The sequence below is a fragment of the Nicotiana tabacum genome, chromosome 10 (genome assembly GCF_000715075.1).
Source record: "Nicotiana tabacum cultivar K326 chromosome 10, ASM71507v2, whole genome shotgun sequence".
In the NCBI taxonomy this organism is placed as follows: domain Eukaryota; kingdom Viridiplantae; phylum Streptophyta; class Magnoliopsida; order Solanales; family Solanaceae; genus Nicotiana; species Nicotiana tabacum.
Window position 1 is genome coordinate 92,621,271 of NC_134089.1, and position 24,691 is coordinate 92,645,961.

Here is a 24,691-nt window from a genome sequence, read left to right on the forward strand (position 1 = left end):
TCTTCGGTCCGATAGTGAAATTTTGATCCGAGGGTCAGAATGAAATTCCGGAAGTTGGAGTAGCTACATAGTGTTGAATGTAACGTGTGTGCAAAATTTCAGGTCATTCGGACGAGGTTTGCTAGACACTTTTTGATCTAAAGCATATTTTGAGAAAATTTGAAGTTCTTAGGCTTAAATCCTTGGTTAATTCGAGGTTTCGATGTTGTTTTAGGTGTTTTAAGGATTGGTATAAGTTTAAGTAGTGTTTTGTGACTTGTTGGTACCTTTGGTTGAGGTCACGGGGGCCTCAAGATGAATTCGGATGGTTGACAGAGGAAATTTTGGAGTTTAGGTTGCAGCTTCAGCTGCTGGTGCTATCATAACCGCACCCGCGGTTTGGGTTCCGTAGGTGCGGCGCCGCAAATGCGGTTCGGCGATTGCAGGAGCGGAGTTGTGGAGAAGCAGTAGGTTCCGCAGATGCGGGTAGTTAACCGCAGAAGCGGTACCGCACCTGCAGACGGGAAATCGCAGGTGCGGAAATTGGACCTTAAGTGTAAGTCGCAAATGCGACCCCTTGTTCCGCACATGCGGGACCGCAAATGCGTAAACTGCTGGGCAGATTATTTTAAAAGGGGTTCCGCGACTTTGGGGTTTATTTCACCATTTTTATCACGGCTTGGGAGCTTTTGGGACGATTTGAAAGAGGGATTTCAAGGGAACTTCATTGAGGTAAGGAATTTGGACCTAAAACTCGTTCCTATGCTATTATTTCACGGATTAGAGCTAGAAATCATGGAAATTAAGGGTGAAAATTTGGGGAAACTAGGGCTTAGTATTGGAGACCTTTGAGTAATAATTTGAGGGACCATTTGAGGTTCGATTTTGGTAATTTTGGTATGCATGAACTCGTGAGAGTGTGAGGATTCTGAAAATATAAATTTTTTCCGCTTCCAAGATGTGGGCCCGAGGGACGTTTTGGTCATTTTACATAATTTCGCGTATTAGCTGAGAATTTAATTGTAGAATCAGTTACTTGAAGTGTTATTTATATTATGCAATTGAATTGAATAGATTTGGGCCATTTGGAGTCGAGTACTCGTGGCAAAGACACGGTGTCGGGTTGATTTTGAGCCAGTTCGAGGTAAGTGGCTTGTCTAACCTTGTGGGGGGGACTTTCCCCTTAGGATTGGTATTGTGATAATTGAAATGCCTTGTACGTGAGGTGACGAGTGCGTACTTGTGCTAATTGTTGAAAATTCAGTTTACATTAAGTAACTTTAATTGTGTTTTCCCTTTCTATTTATTCTACTTGCACTTTTAAACATGCTGTTAGTTAGAGAACAAGTCTAATTGACTTAATTACTTTAACTTCCTTATTTGTATTACGTGAAGCATGCTAGGTTAGAATTATCTGTGTTACCTCATTATGAAGTTGAGTTTATTTGAGTACTCCTTGTGCCATTGTTGTGTGTTTTACTTTGGGACTATGGGACGGCATCCTGGGAGATCCCCTGTACGCATTGAAAGAGGTATTTCAAGAGAACTTCATTGAGGTAAGGAATTTGGACCTAAAACTCGTTCCTATGCTATTATTTCACGGATTAGAGCTAGAAATCATGGAAATTAAGGGTGAAAATTTGGGGAAACTAGGGCTTAGTATTGGAGACCTTTGAGTAATGATTTGAGGGACCATTTGAGGTCCGATTTTGGTAATTTTGGTATGCATGAACTCGTGAGAGTGTGAGAATTCTGAAAATATAAATTTTACCCGCTTTCGAGATGTGGGCCCGAGGGACGTTTTGGTCATTTTACATAATTTCACGTATTAGCTTAGAATTCAATTGTAGAATCAGTTACTTGAAGTGTTATTTACATTATGCAATTGAATTGAATAAATTTGGGTCATTTGGAGTCGAGTACTCATGGCAAAGACGTGGTGTCGGGTTGATTTTGAGCCGGTTCGAAGTAAGTGGCTTGTCTAACCTTGTGTGGGGGACTTTCCCCTTATAATTGATATTGTGATAATTGAAATGCCTTGTATGTGAGGTGACGAGTGCGTACTTGTGCTAATTATTGAAAATTTGGTTTTTATTAAGTAACTTTAATTGTGTTTTCCCTTTCTATTTATTCTACTTGCACTTTTAAACATGCTGTTAGTTAGAGAACATGTCTAATTGACTTAATTACTTTAACTACCTTATTTGTATTACGTGAAACATGCTAGGTTAGAATTATCTGTGTTATCTCATTATGAAGTTGAGTTTATTTGAGTACTCCTTGTGCCATTGTTGTGTGTTTTACTTTGGGACTATGGGACGGCATCCTGGGAGATCCCCTGTACGCATTGAAAGAGGTATTTCAAGAGAACTTCATTGAGGTAAGGAATTTGGACCTAAAACTCGTTCCTTATCATACATTGAGGATACCAAGAGATCCCTATCATACATTGAGGATACCAAGAGATCCCTATCATACATTGAGGATATCGAGAGATCCTCGGGATACCAAGAGATCCCTAGCATATATTGAGAATACCGAGAGATCCTCGGGATACCAAGAGATCCCTAGCATATATTGAGGATACCGAGAGATCCTCGGGATACCAAGAGATTCCTGGCATATATTGAGGGTACTAAGAGATTCTCGGGATACTGAGAGATCCCCGGTTACTTCTTTGTGGTTTGCCTTTATCTCTGTTTCCGTTATTGTACTCTTATTATCTTGTGTAGAGTCTTACTATAGATTCCCAATTATACTGCTTATCTTATCCTGTCATCCTTATATTTATTTAATCTCAGTAGGGCCCTGACTTTCTTCGTCACTACCCAACCAAGGTTAGGCTTGGCACTTACTGAGTACCGGTATGGTGTACTCATGCCTCTTCTGCAGATGTTTTTCATGTGCAAATCCAGGTACCGCTACTCAGGCCTATCATCTTTGAGGAGGCGGCTGCTCTAGAGACTTCGAGGTATATCTGCCGCATCCGCATATCGAGAAGTCCCTTTCTATTCCTGCTTTTACAATTTAGCCCTTCTGTATTTCTTTCTGTTCTTATGAGATATTCCGGAGTTAGAGCTATGTAGTATTGATCTTAGCTTGTGATTCGTGGGTTCCCGGGTCTTGAATTTACGAATTGTTATTGAGAGTTAAACATGGTGTATGCCGAGTGGCACATTTAAACACTATTATTACTTTATTCCTATTTTAAATTGTTTTACTTCCGCAAATTAGGCTTACCTAGTCGTAGAGACTAGGTGTCGTCACGATAGTTCACGGAGGGCGAACCAGAGTCGTGACAGAACTGAGTGCTCGACCTCGACCGTAGCTAAATCACTCACTGATATATTGCTTCCTATACGTGACTTCGCCTTGGTTGACTCCTGGTCGTTCTTCTTTAAGTAGAATTCCTTTGATCATATTTTGCCTATACAAATACCACTGGAAATCAACACAGATTCTACTGAGGTAATAAGAATGTTTAACAACGGAAATCATGTATTTGACTCAGTTATTTTTGAATGCAGGTCAATAATTCTAAGGCCAAGAGACATAGTGGTGAAGCACAACTACAGGGAGACGAACAAAGTAGCGGACCTGTTGGCAAATGAGGGTGCAAAGAAGGATTTTTTTGATAGACTTTATGTAATAGCAGTTCCTCCAGTGTTCAGACAACTGGATCTGAGATTCTTCTTCTATAGTACGAACTTCAGACAAATTAATATGAAGTTATAAATTTTGGTGTTGACCCGCCATAGTATAAATTTCAGATAAATTAAGTCTGAAGTTAGCCCGTTAAAGTGCAAACTTCAAAAAATTGAGTCTGAAGTTCTTCTATCGTAACGCAAACTTCGAACAAATTAGTTTGAGATTTTCAGTGCCGCAATTTTTTTTTAAACAAATTAAACTGAAGTGATCGCAACATATACGAACATAATACATAACTTGAAACTTTCAATAGAATCTGGTAAATTTTCAATAGATAGTGACATTTTTCGGTTGGGTTATACTTATTGTCGCGGCATTAATCTCTTTTTTCAGTTTGATGTTCTGTTGCTAAATATCCTAGATATGTATTACTAATGTTAAAATAAAAATATCTGATATACACGGTTGTTAAATAATTCTCATTTGTATTTGAGCACGACGAAGAAAGAAGAAGAAGAAGATAAGAAGGAGGAGGAGGAGGAGGAGGAGTCTGTAGTTTGCTCAAATAGGATACTGGATTTAAAAAATATACAAAGGTTGATTCAAGCTAAACAACCGAGTGCAATTAACGTGTAATGTACATATTTTACCTTACTTTTTATAAAGGTCTATTAAGGTCTAATTTGTTTACATTTAATTAACGTCTAAGTCTTAATTATTCAAATCTCATCTATTAATCATATTTGTCTTTAAGTTTAAATCTTTATTATTCAGGTCTGAATTATTAGGCGTGTCTATTTTTTTTAAATATATGTTATGATCATATAATGCGTTTGAATAAATCTGAATGATTAAGACTTATAACGAAGTCTTAATTTAATTAGGTTACTATTCATCCACTTTCACCGCTAACCGTTGTCAATGCCACCAAGCATTATCAACTACCACTGTTGTCATCGTTATTCGCCAAAATTAACTACCATCAACTGACGATTTAAAAATACTAATCTCAGCCACAACAACCACCAATTACCATAGTCAGGCGTCACCAATACTGGTCACAATTTATAATCATCACTACCAATAACCATTATCATAACAATCATCAACCACTATCGATAATCACCTCCATCAACTACCATTATGTATTATTAATCATCGCTATGAATTACCACTATTATTAGCTATCACTATCATCCACCACAATTATCTTCTTCCACCATCAACTACAACTATCAGCCATCATCTTTAATCAATGTTGTCAGCCACCATCATCACTGACTACTATCCACAATCACCAACTAATATTATCATCAACTGTCACCCCAATTGGCATCCATAACCACCATCATTAGCAATCACTATCATCAACCATCATATAATTTTTAATAAGAATTTTGTAGATATAGTCTTAGATTCATTAGTATTTTATTTAAATTTTATTTTTATTAGTTTTTAAATAAAAATAAGTTTTATATATTCCGATGTTGAGAAATCAAACAGTCTTAGTTATTTAATATTCAAATCAGATTCACATATCTTAATATTATACACATTTTAATATTAAGTATGCATTCAGATTCAAACGTCTTAATCCTAATAGAAACAAACAAGGCATGAACAATCCTAAAGGTTATAAAAAATCTACAAAGTGCATATTACTTCTATTAATATTTCTTTTTCGTTAGCGATTCAACTTTAATTGACGCAAATATTACTTTTATCCCGCGCCACAAAGTATTTACATTCAGTAGCCAAAAAAGTATATAAAATTTGTATAGTTTTTGTATATGACATATAGAATGTATATACATAATATATATATATATTCGGCTATTATTTTGAGAGTGACATTACAATGTCATTTTCTCATTTATTAAAAGCAGTTGACGAACTAAGCGCGAGTACTATTTTTTTTTGCGAAAGCTCAGAAACTAAACAATGTTTCAAGAGCATCAAATCGAGTCCAAATACCATAACAAAGTTGTTTATATCAATAAATATCGATTTTGAGATTTAACATTCTTTATATTAAGAAATATCGATTTAGAGATTTTAACACCTCTAGATGTTTTGATTATCTTAATAAATTTTGTATGAATAATAAGAGGTGCAATATATAAGCTGAAGTTGAAAATAAGATATTGAAGGTTTAAACTATATTGGAGCATAAATTTCACTTTTAAAAATTGCACAATTTAAAAAATTATTAGTAAAAATACGTTTGTTCTTGGAATATTAATTCAATTCAGTATGGCAATGAATAACTACATGAACCATGTTTGGGTGAATAATGTTTCTTAAACCCATAGCACCAAACCTAACTCCCAATGTTACTCAGCTGATGAGGGGAGAGTGGAGTTTGCCACCACACTTTGTCCCGATCCAAAACCTGAACCTAGCGACAGAACTTACATTCTTCACCCCGGAGGTTGTAACAAACATCAACCCAATCTTCATGTCTTGGGGTGCGCATGTAAACCAGACAATGAGCCAAATTGCTCAACATGCACCCCCAATGTTTCATCAGGGACCACCATAATCACTTACACACACAAATCTGGCACAATAGGAGCAAGTGATGGAGGAGGCAGTAGAACATATCAACTTAATCCCAAAATCGATAATCGAAGATTCAAATATTGACAAGGTAAAAGTCTTTCTCTTCACAGAGACGCAAGAATAGAGGCAAATTCTCAACTGCATCACCAGCTAACATTATTATCAACTATCACCCCAATTGGCATCCATAACCACCACCATTAGCAATCACTATCATCAACCATCATAGAATTTTTAATAAGAATTTTGTAGATATAGTCTTAGATTCATTAGTATTTTATTTAAATTTTATATTTATTAGTTTTTAAATAAAAATAAATTTTATATATTTAGATGTTAAAAAATCAAACAGTATTAGTTATTTAGTATTCAAATTTTATTACGATGTATTAATATTCAGATGTGTATCTAGATTCAAATATCTTAATATTATACACATTTTAATATTAAGTATGCATTCAGATTCAAACGTCTTAATCCTAATAGAAACAAAAAAGGCATGAACAATCCTAAAGGTTATAACAAATCTACAAAGTGCATATTACTTCTATTAATATTTCTTTTTCGTTAGCGATCAAACTTTAATTGACGCAAATATCACTTTTATCCCGCGCCATAAACTATTTATATTCAGTAGCCAAAAAAGTGTATAAAATTTATATAATTTTTGTATATAACATATAGAATGTATATATATACAAAAAAAATACTATACATTTTTTTGCTATTATTTTAAAATTTTGAGAGCGGCTTTACAATGTCATTTTCTCATTTATTAAAAGCAGTTGACGAACTAAGCGCGAGTACTAATTTTGTTTGCGAAAGCTCAGAAACTAAACAATGTTTCAAAAGCATCAAATCGAGTCCAAATACCCTAATTTTCAAAGTTGTTTATATTAATAAATATCGATTTTGAGATTTAACATTCTTTATATTAAGAAATATCGATTTAGAGATTTTAACACCTCTAGATGTTTCGAATTATCTTAGTAAATTTTGTATGAATAATAAGAGGTGCAATATATAAGAAGAAGTTGAAAATAAGATATTGAAGGTTTAAACTATATTGGAGCATAAATTTCACTTTTAAAAATTGCACAATTTAAAAAATTATTAGTGAAAATACGTTTGTTCTTGGAATATTAATTCAATTCAGTATGGCAATGAATAACTACATGAACCATGTTTGGGTGAATAATGTTCTTCAACCCATAGCACTAAACCTGACTCCCAATGTTACTCAGATGATGAGGGGAGAGTGGAGTTTGCCATCATACTTTGTCCCGATCCAAAACCTAAACCTAGCGACAGAACTTACATTCTACACCCCGAAGGTTGTAACAAATATCAGCCCAATCTTCATGCCTTGGGGTGCGCATGTAAACCAGACAATGAGCTAAAATGCTCAACATGCACCCTCAATGTTTCATCAGGGACCACCATAATCACTTACACACACAAATTTGGCACAATAGGAGCAAGTGGTGGAGAAGGCAGTAGAACCTTTCAACTTAATCCCAAAATCGATAATCGAAGATTCAAATCTCGACAAGGTAAAAGTCTTTTTCTTCATGGAGACGCAAGAACAAAGGCAAATTCTCAACTGTCCAATGGCACTTTACAAGTGTACGATAGATATAAGACCACCAGCAGATCCAACAGTGGGACAATATGCAATGATTTTTGTGCCAATCCAACGGAGGAACCAAGTGCATGCACCAAGAGCGCTGGAGAATGAGGATCTACACAACTGGAACATCAACATAATAGGGCTATCACTTTCATCATATGGAACATTTGTGGTGGAAACAATGATAATTTCAGATTAAAATTTAGGAATATGGTTGACACTCATCGTCCTTTCATGGTCACCCTCTTGAAAACCAGAATGTATAACCACATGTCCCTATTAAATCCTTATGGCTTTTCTGACATGATTGAAATACCCACTGAAGAACAATCTGGTGGTATGGTCATTCTTTAGGATCATACGCTTGTCAATGTAAGCCAAGAAATCAGTGCTACTATTGAGGTAATTTTCACTCACAAATCCTGGTTGTTTACCTCCGTTTACGCTAGCACAAATATTAATTGTAGAAATCAATTTTAGAACAACTTAATTGACATGCATGCTAACTACAAAGGCCCTTAGCTGGTCGGCGGGAGACTTTAATGATGTATTAAGTAACAATGAAAAATTAGGTGGTAACCGTGTCAATAAAAACCTAGCAAAGTACCTTTGGGACTGTATTAATAGATGTAATCTTATCGACCTAGGATTTAAGAGATACAAATTCACCTTGTCAAATGATAGGAGGAAGAATAAAGGCCTTATAATGGAAAGACTAGACAAAACTTTTGCCAACATTGACGGATTAGCTACTTCCCTAATGCAATAGTGTCCCATCGACCAAAAACACTCTCTGACCACAATCCCTTACGCCTAGAAATCATTCCTAAAATTAACATTGCCCTTTAAAAATATTTTAGACTAGAAACTTTTTGGTATAGGCACCCTTATCTCATTAATTTAGTAAAATATAGTTGGAAAGATTCAAACTACCACCCAGCATCAAACTCTTTCCTTGGAAATGGAGAACTTGTAAGAATAAAGTCTTTGGAGACATCTTTAAAAAGAAAAGAAGAGTCTTATCAAGGCTTAAGGGAATTCAAGAGTCCAAGCACTACCCTAAGAGTGACTTCTTTCAGCATTTAGAACAATCCCTACCAGCTGAATACAACAATATCTGCAATATAGAAGACGACTATTGGAAGCTTAGAGCTAGAATCTCTTAGATTCAAGATAGGGATGCTAATATTAAATTCTTCTACATCATTGATTCTAACAAAAAACGTAAGAACCAAATCATGTACTTCAAAAATGATGCGGGGGGACTGGATAAACGACCCCTTGGCAATCATACATCATACTTCTCAATATTTTTAAAATGTGTTCACAACCTCTCACCAATACACTGACTGGCTAAGCATCCGCCAAGACCCCACTAGCTTCACAAAAATGGATATCACATCCTTGGACAAACCTCTTCTGCCCATTGAGGTAGTCGATGCTATGTTCTCTTTCAAACCCTTTAAAGCTCCAGGCTCCGATGGTATCCATTCTTTTTTTTTTACCAAGAATATTAGAATATCGTTGGTCTATCTGTTATCAATTTTTGCCACCAAGTGTTCCACATAAAAAGACTCCCATCAGGTATTAACAATACCTACATTTGCCTTACCCCCAAAATACATAACGCAAATAACCTAAAAAAATTCCGTTCTATAGGACTTTATAATACGATCTACAAAGTAATCATCAAAATCATAGCAAACAGATTAAAATCATTTCTTAATGATCTTATTAGCCCATTCCAAACCAGTTTCATAAAGGGAATGAGAACTAGTGACAATGCTATCATCATCCAGGAAATTATCAATAAATTCATGAATATGAAAGGAAAAAAGGCTAGCATGATCCTCAAACTTGACTTAGAAAAGGCATTCGAGTGGCTACCATTGTTGAAGTCCAGCATCAGGAACAACCTCAAGCTGGTGGCCCAGCCCAAGAAGCTGCTGATGAGCCCGTAGAGACCGGAGCCAAGCCTAGAAGGGCGAACCAAGGTACTCAGACCGTGGAGCAGCAATATCTACGTTTGCCTTACCCCCAAAATTCATCTACTGTATCCTAAAATTCTTTAATTTCCCTTCATCGTTCTCCAAGTTAATTATGCTATGTATATATACTAGTAATATCGTAATCTTGGTCAATTGAACCACTACTTATTTCTTTAGCCCCCAGTAGAGAAATTGGACAAGGTTGCCCCCTCTCTCTTTGTATATTCATACTTTGTATAGAAATGTTCTCTTGCCCAATTTTCCATCAAGTTGATACTTGCCAATGGGACCCCATCCACCTAAGTACAAGAGATCCAGGCATATCTCATTTATTTTTTGTTGATGACAATACATTAATGGCTAGGGTAAATGAGAAATTATGTAACTCCATCAAGAACAACATTTCCCTCTTTTGTAAACTATTGGGCCAAAGTATCAACCTTCAAAAATTCAAGATTCTTTTCTCAAAAAATTGCCAACCAAATATTACCAAAGATGTTGCTAGTAGATTCAACATCAACATAAGTCAAACATTTGGAAAATATTTAGGATTTCTAATCTTGGACAAAAATCCCAAACCAACATATTACCAATTCATAATTGATAATATGAGGAGTAGACTAACCTTCTGGAAGGCCAACTTTCTCAACATAGCCGGAAGAACAAATCTGGCAATCTCTATCCTAAACTCAATTCCCAACCATGCTATGCTATGCAATACACTTATCTTCTAGCCAAAATTCTCAAACAAATTGACCATATTCAATATAACTTCATTTGGGGATCCACAAATTAAACCAAAAAAGTCCACTATATAAGTTGGAAGAATATCAGAAAGAACAAAGAAGAACGTGGGCTTGGGTTAAAAACCGCTAACTCCAAAAATATGGCTCTCCTAAGTAGTCTAACTTGGAGACTACTCACTAATCCCACAACTCCTTGATCCAAAATTCTTATCCTCAAATATGCCAACAATTCATCTAAAAACATCACCTCCTTCATTTGGAGAATTATCCTCAAGGGATGGACAATTTATTCGAAAGGAATCACTTGGCAATCGAGCAGTAACTCTAACCTTAACATTTGGTCATCAACATGGATCCCAGCGCTTCCTCCACTAAGACAGTGCATCGAAGGTCCCTTAACTAGAAGGGAGGCCAACACCAAAGTAAAATACATCCATGTAAAGGGACTTTAGGATCTTTCAAAAAATTCTTTTGACCTACCTACTGTTATCATGAACAAAATTGATCAAATCCCTCTACCTCTCAAAACTGGTAATAATGACACACCAATCTGAAGCCTCAATAGCAATGGAAGTTTCACCACCAAATCAAGTTTCAACATCATTGATAGCACACATGCTCCACAACATGGCTTCATGTGGATTTGGAGATTACACTGTCCCAATAAAAAAAATATTTTCTATGGCATTGCCTCCATGTCAGACTACCTTGTTGCCAATACCTACACCGTATATGAATCAATATCGATGTCAACTGCCCTATGTGTCATAAGGGAGAGGAAACTATCGTGCATATCTTCCTCCACTGTCCCCAGTTCAATCTCTTTGGAGGTATGTGGGAATTCAAACAGTACCCACAACCTTCACAACTCATTGGCTTTTCTACGTTAAGGATATTAATCCTAAATCTCCATCACCATACATCAACTGGTCAAACCTTTTTCCATTCTTTATTTGGGAAATATGGATTAATAGGAACAATAATAATGTTAACAATACCAACCTTCGACCATTTTTCCACAACATCCTTAACCATGCCTTGGAATACCATTTTCTGGCATCCAAAAGCACATCTACTCTCACCCAGAAGACTATTCACATTAAATGGCATGCACCACAAAAAGATTGGATTAAGCTTAACATTGTACCTATCAGAAACAGCCAAGAAAATGTGGCTTGGGCGGAGTATTCAAAATCCACGGATGCAAATGGATACTAGGATTCCAAAAATATTGTAATGGCCTTTCCCCCTTACATGTTGAATTGCAGGCACTTCAGGAGGGTTTGCAAATAGCGGCAAAGTTTGACCTATTTCCTTTAGAGGTGGAGACAGATTCAACGGAGATAACCATTACTCTTACATGTCATTAATGCACCAGAAAGGCCTTCTTCTTCGACATATTTTTTGACAAGGAAATACAGTTACGATCCAAAATTCAGTAAAGGTCGTGATGACGCCGGACACCTCTGTCAGGCAAGCCAACAATTAACTACTTAATTTAGGTCTCATTTTAATACTTTCGAAATCATAGTTTTCCTTCGTTAAATAGTAGAAGATGGAAATTTGCAAAGTAAATAATGTTTTTAACAATCTCAATACTAAATAACCCATAATCATCCAAAATCTTGTGTCACAAGTGCATGAGCATCAACCATGAAAAATAAAATAAAATAGAGCATCTGTCCGGAATACAAATTTGGACAGGAAAGAAAAATATAAATACTCTGAAGAAGACTCTGCTGACTGCAGATCGTAACATAAGATGCAGCTCACCCAAGTTCCCGTATCAACCATGCCGATGCGTCCACTAGCACTAGGCATACATGTGCGTGTACAACAAAATGTACAGGAAGTGTAGTATGAGTACGAAAATAACGCGTACCTAGTAAGTATCCAGTCTAACCTCGAAGAAGTACTGACGAGAGGTCGACACCGATACCGACACTTACTATGGCCAATAATAATATACCGATAATATAATAGATCAAGGATTTTTAAAAAACGACTGTAACTGTATATCATGGAGCAATTAAACAATTATTTTGTTAATAAGAGGTCTCCATTTTTATTTTTAATCATTTATCATCTATATCCCAGGCCAATGAAGCAATATCAGTTACTATAAATTTCCAAAACAACCAAATAAAATATGTGCAAATCATGCCGAGGTCATACGGCTCGATCCAACAAAAAAATATAAACTGTGCACTGCCAAGGGTCGAACGACACGAACAAACATATAAATATAAACTGTGCACTGCCGAGGGTCGAACGACACGAACCATAGATGTATCTATTTAACTTGCCGAGGCGAACAACCCGCTCCCATGAGAGTATTGAAAATTTACCCCGCTCGCAGAATATAATTGCGATGCGATTACACATAGATTTCTTAACTTATTATAATATTCCTCAATTATTTTCGAAAATACGAAGTTCAGATGAGAACTTTTAAATCTTAAATTTCTCAATTTCAGTTTTTTTCAAGACAACGCAACCTCAATCTTGCTTCTTCTCAAGGCAAACAATAATCATAAATCAAATAGTAATATCAACAAGACATGATGTAAACCTAAAACTACCAGGACATAGGCATAACTAATAGCTACGTACGGACTTTCGTCACCTCGTGCGTACGTAGCCCCCACAAATAGAAGCACATATTGATTTAATTCACCTATGAGGTTAATTCCCTCTTACAAAGTTAGAAATGAGAGTTACCTCGTTCCGAAGTTCCATAACCGTCTCCCAAGCCCTTCTAACAACTCAAACAGGTGCCCAACACTCTAAAATTAGTCAATAAATGAGAAATTCCATAAATATATACTCTAATACTCATTAGAGTATATATATACAATAAGTTTTCAACTCCGTTTGAAAGGTCGATAAAAATCACCCTCGGGCCCACGTGCCCGAATTTCCGAAAATTTTCGAAGATCAACTTTACCCATAACACCACGAACTCAAATAAATAGTTTATTCCAAATTCCATGTTCAATTTCGTGGTCAAAATCCAAAAATACCAATTTCAAGATTTTCTACCAAAAATCTCATTTTCTACAAATTTTTATGCTTGAATCCATATAAAAATCATGCATTTAAATTACAATGAATGAGAATAACTTACCTTGGCATAGATGATGAAAACCCCCGCTTGAAGCTCTCCAAAAATCGCCCAACCACAAAGAACGGAAGAAAATGGGCCAAATCCACATTTTTTAAGAACCCTCTGCCCAGTGACTTCTCGCACCTGCGGTCACTTGACCGCTTCTACAGTTCCGCAGGTGCGAGATACCCCCAATTGCCTGCTTCTGCTTTTGTGCCTTCCCTTTTGCAGGTGCGGTCTTGCTTCTGCGCCGAGATAACCGCATCTGTGGTCTCATCAGTCACCACCGCCCAACCAAAATCGCACATGCGCCTCTCTTGGTCGCTTCTGTGGTTCCACACCTGCGGCCCAAACCTCGCAGGTGCGGTTACACCAGAAGGCAGTTGCTCCAGCACTTCTTCCAAGTCCAAACTCGATCCATTTACCATTCGGAATCCACCTGAGGTCTTCAGGACCTCAACATATTATACCAACACGTTCCAAAACACATTACGAACTTAGTCGAGCCTTCAAATCACATCAAACAACATCGAAATCACGAATCGCAACCCGATTCAAGCTTAATGAACTTTAGAACTTCAAACTTCTATATTCGATGCCGAAACCCATCAAATCACGTCCGATTGACCTCAAATTTTGCACACAAGTCACATTCGACGTTGCGGACCTACTCTAACTTTCGAAATCAGAATCCGACCTCGATATCAAAGAGTCCACTCCCAATCAAACTTCTTAAAAACCTTCAAATTTCTAACTTCCGCCAAATGACCCAAAATGACCTATGGACCTCCAAATCCACTTCTGGATGCGCTCCCAATACCAGAATCACCATATGGAGCTATTTCTAGACTCGAAATCCTAAACGGACATCGATAACATTGAAATGCTTCAACCCAAATTTATGAAATTCTTCCAAAATGCTAACTTCCACAATAGGCGCCGAAATACTCCCGGGTCATCCAAAACTCGATCCGAAACATACGTCCAAGTTCGAAATTATCATACGAACCTGCTGGAAACTTCAAATCCCGATTCCGAGGTCGTTTACCCAAAAATCCAACCTTAGTCAATTATTCCATTTTAAAGCTTCCGAAATGAGAATTTTCTCTCCAAATCAACTCCGAACTTTCCGAAATTCAATTCCGACCACGCGTACAAGTCATAATACCTGGAGTGGAGTTGCTCATGGCCTCAAACAGCTGAACGACGTGCTAGAGCTCAAACGACCGATTGGGGCGTTACAAGCTAAGGATGCCAAAAACCAAGAAAATAAGCAATATAAACCCGGATGAACTAAGCTTTTTGCTAAAGCGCCAATTTTTGTGATGCAACAACTACTTTCGGACAGGAGCAGAGAATGCGCCTTTTCGAAATCAATACCAACTATAGTTTGTAATATACTTAGAATCCTAGGTAATCAGAATATTGTATGTGCCATTTCAGATAACACTACCTCCTTGTCCATGGGATACCTAATCTTAATGTCACCACAAGTGACACTTGTATATGTTAAACTCTTTCTAGTAAGCAATATATATATCCTATTAGTACTCAAAAAAAGAAATACTATTAATATTCAAGGAGGAAAAAGAGGAGGAACGACGTGCATTGTGTACTGGACATATCAAAACGACGACGTGCTCTAACGGAAAAGTTGAAGTATCAGTTAATCTTTTTTATTTTTTACTCTCATTTAATTAAAGTGTAAACGACGACTCCTTGTCATTGTCTCAACGTGACAATAAAGAAGACGACGACGGAGCTGGACAAAACTTTGCCGGTAAAGTGGGTGGCGCCTTTCCTTTAAAGTTATTAACTTATTACACCCATCGCCACCACGAAATTCAGATAAAAAAGAGGTAATAATAAAACTCTTTTTCAATTGACGTATGTACGATCGTCTGAATTGCTTGTTTTTTTTTCTTCAAGTAATTAACTCGAATGTACATCCAATCACCCGTAATTCGGTATTGTTTCTGTTGTTTTTGACTAAATTATTCAGCATATTGATTTTTCTCTTTTTTCGCAACTGAAGAATTAGGGTTCTGGATGACGTGAAACTTAGATTTTTGGCTGCTATTAAGCTAATTTTTGTAGTTGAGTTTCATAATTCATATAAAATACGGGTTTTAGTTGTTTCATATAATTGTAGCTATGTTTTTCTTTGCAGAATTGCGTCTATATTTGGTTGCAATTGAGCTAAGTTTCTGTAGTTGAGTTTCATAGTTCATATGATATTTGATTACCTTGGAGAAACGGAAGAAATTTACTGCTTTCTTCAGATTAAGTTGGTTGCTATTTTAGTAATTCCTTATGTGATTCAAGTACGAATGTCTTATGGCTTAAAATTAGCTATGGTTTAGAATGTATCACACTATACCATTATCCTATAGGCTACATCTGTCTTTATGTCATTATTGAATATTTGTTTATAAAAAAAGAAGTCGTAATTGAAGATTTATTGTTCTTGCCTCCAGTTGTTTGGGAAGGAAACAATAATGCACTATAAACTTCAATATCACATTCCAAATATTTAATTTTGTTTCCTTCTTATCCTTTGTGGTGTTTTGATTCTTTTTCCTTTGCGGCCAGTGGGGGGAGGAGGTACATTTCTACTTAGTTGGAAAACCAAGAAAGATCTGATCTCATATCAAGCTTAAACTTGATGTTCCTCTAGCTTTCATCATCTTTGGACGAAGTTGCTGGATGTAGATGGTGTTGCACGTCCACATGAGAAAGTGAACTTACGTTCTGAATTTCGTTGAAAATGGTCTCCTTACCCTTTGTTTTCTGTGTTTTCTTTTGATCCATATTTTTCTTAGTTGGAAAACCATGAAACATTTGATCTCACATCAAACTTAAATCTTGATGATCCTCTACTTTTCATCAACTTTGGACTAAGTTGTTGGATGTAGATGGTATTGCACATCACATGAGAAAGTGAACTTAGGTTCTGAATTTCGTTTAAAATATGGTCTCCCTACCCTTTGTTTTCTGTTGTTTCTTTTGATCCTTGTTTTTATCTTGGTGGATCTTCCACAAAAGCTCTGAGCACATTGAATGACGGAAAAGAAGCTTAAAGTTGTATTGCTCTTGTTACAGGTGTTTTGATTGATTAAGTTGTATTCACTGTGCAAATTTATGTATTTCTTTCTGATGTCTCTTCAGGTAATGGCTTCTTCTGGTGACTCATGGATCCGGGAGTATAATGAAGCACTGAAAATTGCGGATGATATCACTAACATGATATCTGAAAGGAGCTCATTGCCTGCTTCAGGCCCAGAAGCGCAACGTCATTCATCCGCTATAAGGAGGAAGATCACAATATTAGGAACTAGACTTGATAACTTACAGTCTCTCCTGTCAAAGCTTCCTGGAAAGCAGCCTTTGTGAGTGTTCTTAGTCTGAGTCTTTCATTGTGTGGCTGTGATGGTTATGTATAAAAGTAGAATTCCATGTTAAATTGAGTCTTCTACTGTGTGGGTGCAAATCTATTGTATAACAGATAGAGTGCTAATGGAAAAAAACCCCGCTCAATTAAAAGAAATGGCCGGATTTGTTTTTCTATCTTGCAGCCTTTTGACATCTTTTTAGTAAATTTTGTATCTGTTTCTAGAACTGCTACTGATTATTGAATGTCATCTGTCTTGCTATGTGTTTCTAACATGATTGGGAATGTTTATTTAGTTGAATGTGTTTCTGATCCTATTTTATTCAGAAATGACATTTCAATTTCATTTCCATTTACCGGGACTTTTGATACCCATGAATCACATGTTTTTCGGCCAAAGTTTCCTAGGGTTTTTGTCTGTATTACTCAATCCGAAGTAAATTTAACTTGGATTTAATACTGCAATTTTGGCTTGACATCCCTTAAGCGCCAACTGATATATTGTAAAAAGTTAAAATTCTTATTTCTTTTTTCCTTGAAAATCTTATAAAGTTTTTGAACACATTTAATTTGAAATATTGAGAGTTCCATGGAAATGAACTGCTGAAATAAAGGTTTAGGTTGGTATATACAATAAGTTGTATGTGAATTGTCCTTATGGTAATTCAGATGTTGAAGACTCTCTTCTGCAATCTGACTTATCAGTCTGACTAACAGTGTGGACAGTTGTGTCTTTCTAAAGTCCCTGTGAATTTTGTGCGCATGCTGCACCATCCATCTCTAGATTTGAATAAACTGACGTATTTCTGTTACTACTGTTATGTTGCCTTCTGGATGTATTTGATGAGCATTCTCTACTGTATGTAGGACAGAGAAAGAGATGAATCGTCGCAAGGATATGCTTGCAAATTTAAAATCGAAAGTAACCCAGATGGCCTCCACATTGAACATGTCAAGCTTCGCCAATAGGGACAGCTTGCTTGGACCAGAAATAAAGCCGGTTGATGCTATGAGCAGAGCAACAGGCCTTGATAATTATGGTGTTGTCGGTCTTCAACGGCAAATCATGAAAGGCAAGTTTTTATCTGCTCCTCCATCCTCAATTTGTAGGACACTTTGTTCCTTTACTTGGCTGCTCAAATTTAAACTTTGATGACATTATATGAAAAATTATTTTAAACATTTTTCACAGGTTTCAAGAATTTTGATTTATGTAGCTAATCAAATTATTACTTTGATAGCTTAGTAGTTTCTTCATCCTTTACTACTTATACATGGTGTTTATTTAAATTGAGACGCCGGGAGTATTCAGTTTTGTTTATTCGGGAGTATTTAGTTTGAAATGTTTCTAAGTTCTTGGCTTTTGTTTTCTGTTATTTTGCTTATTTGTTGGCTTTACTCTCAAATCAGAGCAAGATGAGGGCCTTGAGAGTTTGGAGGAGACAGTGATGAGCACCAAACATATAGCACTGGCAGTTAATGAAGAACTTGGCTTGCAAACAAGACTTATTGTATGAGCTCTATTTTCCCGGTTTATATTGAACTATAGTTACTCTTTATTTTCTTATGGAAATACAACCTTTCTCCTACTATAGTGGATACTGATTTCATTGCACTTTCATTGTCTTACCCTATGCAGGATAACCTGGACGAACATGTTGATGTTACAGACTCAAGACTTCAGGTGAGAAGTTGTTACTTGTAGGACCACTTGCTTGGACCTGATTTTGGCTCTAGTTATCGTGAGCATTGGAGTCTGTGTATTCATTTAGAGTTCGCGGACATCTTCTCGCTTCCGCGAAAATTGTTCAGAGGCCAGTCAATTTGGATTGACTAATCATATCATGTTTAATTTGAGAAGAAAGTCTAAAACTATCATGTGTTGAGGTTCAGTATGGGATAAATTAAAATACTTAGAAGTTAAATCATTACACCCCGAGGCGTCTTTGTTATTGGGATGGTACCTAAAGACGGGTTGTATGTTTTCGAAAAAGGTGAGTTGCTAGCACATTAAGGATATAGGTGAAAGGGAAAACACTTCTGTCCTAATAACACAGGTAATTGACAGCTATATGTTCGCGTGTCTCGCTTGTGTCATTAATGTTTTTTTTTTCTTTTGGGTTGGGTTGTGTGTGTGTGGGGTGGGGTGGGGTGGGGGTGGGGGAGGGAGTTTAGGAGGAGACAGATGGAACTGTCAGGGGATATGTTTTTCCTTTTCCTATTCCATAATCCTGAATGCGTTGAATCACCAAAAAGGTTAAGGAGGAGGAGGAACATTTGTGAAATCTTTTGGAGAAGAGACATTGATGGAAAGGCAAACTAACTGTCTTTATTAAACAAAGTGATCTGCCCACGGAGGACTGGGCCTAGCTTGTTGAAAGAACTGGAGTGACAACCTTGTAAAAAATGTTTGATCCAGAGAGGCGAAAGTGCGAAACTAGGTGAAATTCTTACATCTACCTAAGTCGATGCACGTGTAAGTTTGCCCAGACACCACCTTTATCCAAAAAAGAAGGAAAAAGAAAAAATAACCTAAACAAAGCGTCTGCACCAATAGAGCTCTTTATGGAGTATCTACATGAAATCTGAATGCATCTTTTACCAGACCACATATAGTTTATGGTATTTGGTCATTGGATGAGATATATTAGTTTTCTGCTAATTCCAACACCTATGCTCATTCATCCAGTAAAAAAAAAAGACCGTGCTCTAAAACAGACACTTGCTCTGTTAGTAAGACAGTTCTTGCCCGTCTCCTTTTCTTCAGTTATCCTATTCATGGTGAGAATTCTAACTGTCATTTAATTCATTCTTCTTTCCTGATTCTTCAAAATCATTCAACAGCGAGTGCAGAAAAAGCTTGCAATTTTGAACAAACGCACAAAGGGTGGTTGTTCTTGCATGTGCCTGCTTTTATCGGTGCTTGGGATGGTAGTTCTTGTTGTGGCAATATATATGTTGATTAAGTATCTGTAAATGCAAAAGAACTAGTGCCTTGGAGTGTGTGTATGAGAAGTGTCTGTGAGAACTTGAACATCTCTTTCTGTTTCTACTGTGTAATCAATTTTTTTGTGATTGTGTGATCACATCAGTGTATTGAGACTTGAGACAGCTTTGAACTCGTTTTCCTGCTTGATATGCTTTCATATGTAGAAAAGACATCGAGAGCAGCTTATAAAGTCTATTAATAGTACTAGGTTTGAGTAGTTTTTCTGATAGGCATCAGTGCACTGGAGTTCTCCTTGGTTTTATATATTTGTTTCTTTCGTGTGCAATTGTCTTGAAATTTAAATTTTTTTAAAAAAAAGATGAAGGAAAAAGTTCTTTTTTCTTTGGAAACTTGCACCTCGGTATGCTTTTTTGTGATTTTGGAAGCTATCAATTGTTTTGTTTACCGAACGTAAGCGTAATATTCGTTTTTCGATCTACTCTTAGTGGGCGTTTGAACATAAGAATTGGAAAATTTCAAAAAAAAGGTGAAAAAAATTTTCAGGTGAAAATGGTATTTGAAAATTAGAGTAGTGTTTGAACATGAATATAATTTCGATTTGTTTTTGAAGTTTTGTGAGTGATCTGACTGAAAAATTTGATAAATAGCTTTTTGTAGTTTTTCAAATTTTCGAAAAATTCCAAAATTATCTTCAAGTGAAAATTAAAAATTTTATGGCCAAACACTGAGTTCGAAAAAAAGTGAAAAATTTCTTATGTCCAAACGGGCTCTTAATTTTCTTCATCTTTTTCCAAATAAGACAAAGGAATATACGTTTAACTGTGTGACTCTAATAATTCATCAAGTTATCGTTTTGCAAGAAATTGGAGATTTTAATTTTAAGAGGTATATTGTGAAAGTGAAACTTTGAAATAATGGTTGCAAATTGTTGAAACGAGCATATAGTTGTGCAAATCACAAAGAACAACGAGTCTGATCATGTCATCAGAAAGATTTATATTTAAAAACTTGTAGAAAGTGGAATCCTAGGCGCTACTTCTCGCAGCAAAACAAGTTGAAAGTAATTCAATTGTTTTTAGGCACCATGTAAATGTCGTAGCACCGCTTACACTGTCTAAAAATATGAAAATGATACAAACTTCAAATATTAAAAAAATAAATAAAATAAATTGAAATTGATAATATTAGTGATAATAACAAGAACAATAATAAGAGTTTAATATAATAATAATAATAATAATAATAATAATAATAATAATAATATAATCTTCTATCTATATAGAATAACAAAAGCAAAACTACGTTAGGCTGCCAAGTGGAATAGCCACAATTCTAACACATGTTAAAAATTAGGACTACTCTCCAAGATAGTTGGAGTTTCAAATTCAAACTACAAATCAGGAAAAAAAAGTTAAATTTATCAAATTTCAAAAACTTCCAATCCTCCCACGATTGTGTTTTTGCAGTTAATCTCATTATTATTATTATATTATATATTAGATTATTAGACTTGCCTATTAAAAACAGAATTCCTTCCTCTTTTTTGGTTCGCTGTTATAAAAAAAAATCCTCCCACTTTTTTAGTTGACCGTTTTTTACTCAACAACTACCCTCTCATATTTGCAACTAGTATATGTACCCGCGCGATGCGCGGATCGAGTCAAATAAAAAAAGAGCAAAGAGAGATAATAGAAACATATGTATATTGCAGATTAAAAAATTTAGGGATTGAATTCAAATGAATTAAAATAAAAAATAAATAGATGAATTTCGTTGGGGCTAATATTGGGGCCTAAGTATGATCAAGACCAAATGACAGTATTATTCTAAGAAATTTTCCCAGTAGTTGTGAAGATAGCTTAGACGTATGGTGCTATCCAAGACCTATAAACAATTAAAAAAAAATTAAACATCAAGATTTGAGTACAATTTATAAGGAAAGAAGTCACATTGAATAATAGTTCATTGTTCACCTTCTTTGTGTTCGCTCATGAAATAAAGCAACTTGACAAATAGATGAAGTATTTATCTTTCGTAATTCATCTGTCGAAGTTAGCTGAATCTTTTTACTGATGTGCTACTGTATATATAGCTTCATCACTTCATGGTATGAATGACAGAGTATCAATGAAGAGCAGTATAGAAAAATCAAATGGCCCGAGCAGCAGAGAAAGATCAGATAGTCCTTTTAATATCCCTCGCCAATTTCGTCTGTAAGACCGTAATTGTATCTATATTGATTCGAACATTGAACTATAAAATCAAGAAATTCAGCTTTATTCTGAAACTTAAGTTTTGATATAAGGTATTGTAATTGGGATTGTATTGAAAAATAAATAGATCCCAAGTATCTTATCTTATTTCTTCTTAATAAAGGATCCAGAGGATGGAATAACTTACAAAAAAGAAGAAGAAGAAGAGATAATGCTACAACAAGCAAAACTACCCGTCCACCTAAATACTCAAGTATCTAACAAAATTAAGTCATTCAACTTTAATTTAAAGCTTAAGCTTTGATTTCTGACACTATAATTGGGATTGGTTTAGTTCTCAAAAGATAGAAAACAGATCATGAAAAATAAAATACAACTGGAAAAAATGAGAAGATTTAATTACCGAATATTTCACTGTCGTCAAATTCTTGTGAATTTGACAGCTGCTTCATAGGTCTAACTTTGAAGTTACACATGTTGAAATATGGATCCTTTATTTCCTATTGATCTTCTGCGTGAATATAAACTTAAACTTGTGATCTTTGGTTTTAAGCTTCATATTATTTGGACAAACCACGAAATTCTTCATAACATACAAACCTATTTCCTTAATTTGTTGGTTGAACCTTTGGATAAGAGATATGCCAACACTTGCGTAAATGTGATCTTCCTACAAAAATACTCAATTAGTTAAATGACTATTTAACTGATGCATATGCAAACAATGAAAAATAAAAGTATAAAATTTAAAAGCATAATCTTTTCATCAATAACCTCACGAACCTTCATTTTCCAGTTCATTGACTTGCTGTTAATTTCGCTAATGAAATTACGTTCAGCCGCCATTAACTCCTCTGTTAATTGAGTAGAAATGTGAATCAAAATAAAGACACTTATGCAGAGTAAGGTGATTTACATTACTACAATATGAACCAAAATATAAAATATATTTTAAATAAAGTATCGGGAATAAAAAAGTGTCAGCAGTGTCAGCACACTCATATGCATTGTTCTATAGTTTCTGTAGATAATCATTTTAGAACTTTTATCATATAATCATTCCAACTAAAGAAAAATCAGAATTGATTATATTTCCTGTATGTTGGTATATTTTCAAGAATTTACAGAGTTTCAACCAAGATCTTAAAATATGTTTCGACAAAGCACAACAAAGCCTCTTGTAACTCAAATTAACACAAAATACAATTTAGAACATCAAAGAAAGAAGCGAAAAGAATGAAAAGTGGAAAATTGTGAAGCAGATTGGGGTAGTTAGCCAAAGAATTACTTGTTTCCCCACTACTGTAAATCCCACAATAGATAGACCCAAATCTGCTACTAATTAGGAATTGTGTTTAAATGAAAAATTATAGAAGTTATTGAGTTATGGTTGCGTGGACGACAAAGCAAACATACCTTCATAAACACATATCAAACAAAGCAGTATCAATTAGTAGGAGAGCAATACTACACCTATAATGTACCAAATCATCTATGACAACATGGTGCAGTGAACTTATAATGGAAAAGACTTAATAGCTTCTATCCAGAATTCCTGCTTGATGTGCACAAGGGAGAAAGAGTTACTTATTGTAAAAGTAGAAAAATGATTTCAAAAGGCTGTGAAATCATGTTACTGACAATTCCCGCTGAAGAGTTGGTGGGATATGAGTTAGAAATCGTGGTTTGAGATCATGGGAATGAAGTATCATCGTGGGAACCAAATATGTAGGAATCGTTACTTTTTAGGTCAAAGCACAAGGAGGGGAGGAGTTATATTAGGGGTGGGTTTCATAATATAATTTTAATTTCAGAATGTCTTTTATTATTTTGAAATTCAAATTCAAAAAATAAACTAAATTTACCTAATTTAACTAGTACTGTCTCAAAATTGGCACATGGCATCCTCTTCATTCGACACTTGGCAAATTTTCATGGCTAACTTCTTTGCTTTTAATAATAGATAGATTATATTGTTATAAATAAAAGTTAACAAAAAAAAAGAGAGGAGGAAAACAATTTTTTTTAAAAAATTCGGCCATGTATGAAGTTGGTGTTTTTCTTTAACAACTGCCCACTCAAATTTGCAATTATTTTTTTATACATAAAAGTGAAAAAAGGAGGAAAACAGTCGGATTTTATCCCACGACTGATCGTACTCCCAAACGTGGGCTTCCAACCAAAAATCCCTATTTTATCTACACCTCCATAACTGATTGATTTATGCGCTTTATATTTTCAAAGGCTTTTCAACTTCATATTTTATCTACTCAATATACCAGTCTGATTACAATTGCTTTGCAAATATGGTTACACAACTTCATGATATCAAACAAATTTCAGGCAACTCGATGCAATGAAATCTCAAAGTTAGAGTCATTCGAATGTGGGTAATACCGGATTATTTTAAGCCGGAAATACCGTATTCAATTGTATTGGCTTTACAAGATTCGAAGGTAACATATTCAACTTTCTCAT

General features: G+C 35.4%; 1 protein-coding gene and 1 long non-coding RNA gene across 5 annotated transcripts; one reads left to right on the plus strand and one right to left on the minus strand.

Moving 5' to 3' along the window:
* The first annotated feature begins 15,227 nt into the window (after window positions 1–15,227).
* On the plus strand, window positions 15,228–20,240 carry LOC107807990 (syntaxin-51-like). 2 transcript variants are annotated; one of them, XM_016632469.2, is made up of 6 exons: window positions 15,228–15,518; window positions 16,828–17,048; window positions 17,918–18,123; window positions 18,461–18,561; window positions 18,690–18,734; window positions 19,895–20,240. In XM_016632469.2, the coding sequence occupies exons 2-6, from the start codon at window positions 16,831–16,833 to the stop codon at window positions 20,024–20,026; spliced, it is 702 nt and encodes a 233-aa protein (XP_016487955.1). In that variant the 5' UTR covers window positions 15,228–15,518; window positions 16,828–16,830; the 3' UTR covers window positions 20,027–20,240. The 2 variants fall into 2 exon arrangements, with proteins under 2 accessions (XP_016487955.1, XP_016487953.2); XM_016632467.2 differs by having other exon boundaries at window positions 15,513–15,626.
* A 1,485-nt stretch (window positions 20,241–21,725) lies between these two features.
* LOC107807988 (uncharacterized) lies at window positions 21,726–23,946 on the minus strand. Of its 3 annotated transcripts, XR_001653037.2 has the most exons (5): window positions 23,687–23,946; window positions 22,997–23,067; window positions 22,814–22,883; window positions 22,617–22,724; window positions 21,726–21,884 (listed from the first exon to the last, which is right to left on the minus strand). It is a non-coding gene; the product is annotated as an uncharacterized LOC107807988 (long non-coding RNA). The 3 variants fall into 3 exon arrangements; XR_001653036.2 differs by having other exon boundaries at window positions 21,726–22,724; XR_012695955.1 differs by having other exon boundaries at window positions 21,726–22,724; window positions 23,630–23,946.
* Window positions 23,947–24,691: the final 745 nt, after the last annotated feature.

Coding starts and splice junctions, on each gene's coding strand:
- LOC107807990 (XM_016632467.2), top strand. CDS start 15,549: ATGTACGATCGTCTGAATTGCTTGTTTTTTTTTCTTCAAGTAATTAAC. Junction 18,562..18,689: donor GCTTGCAAACAAGACTTATT/GTATGAGCTCTA, acceptor TACCCTATGCAG/GATAACCTGGACGAACATGT. Junction 18,735..19,894: donor TTACAGACTCAAGACTTCAG/GTGAGAAGTTGT, acceptor ATCATTCAACAG/CGAGTGCAGAAAAAGCTTGC.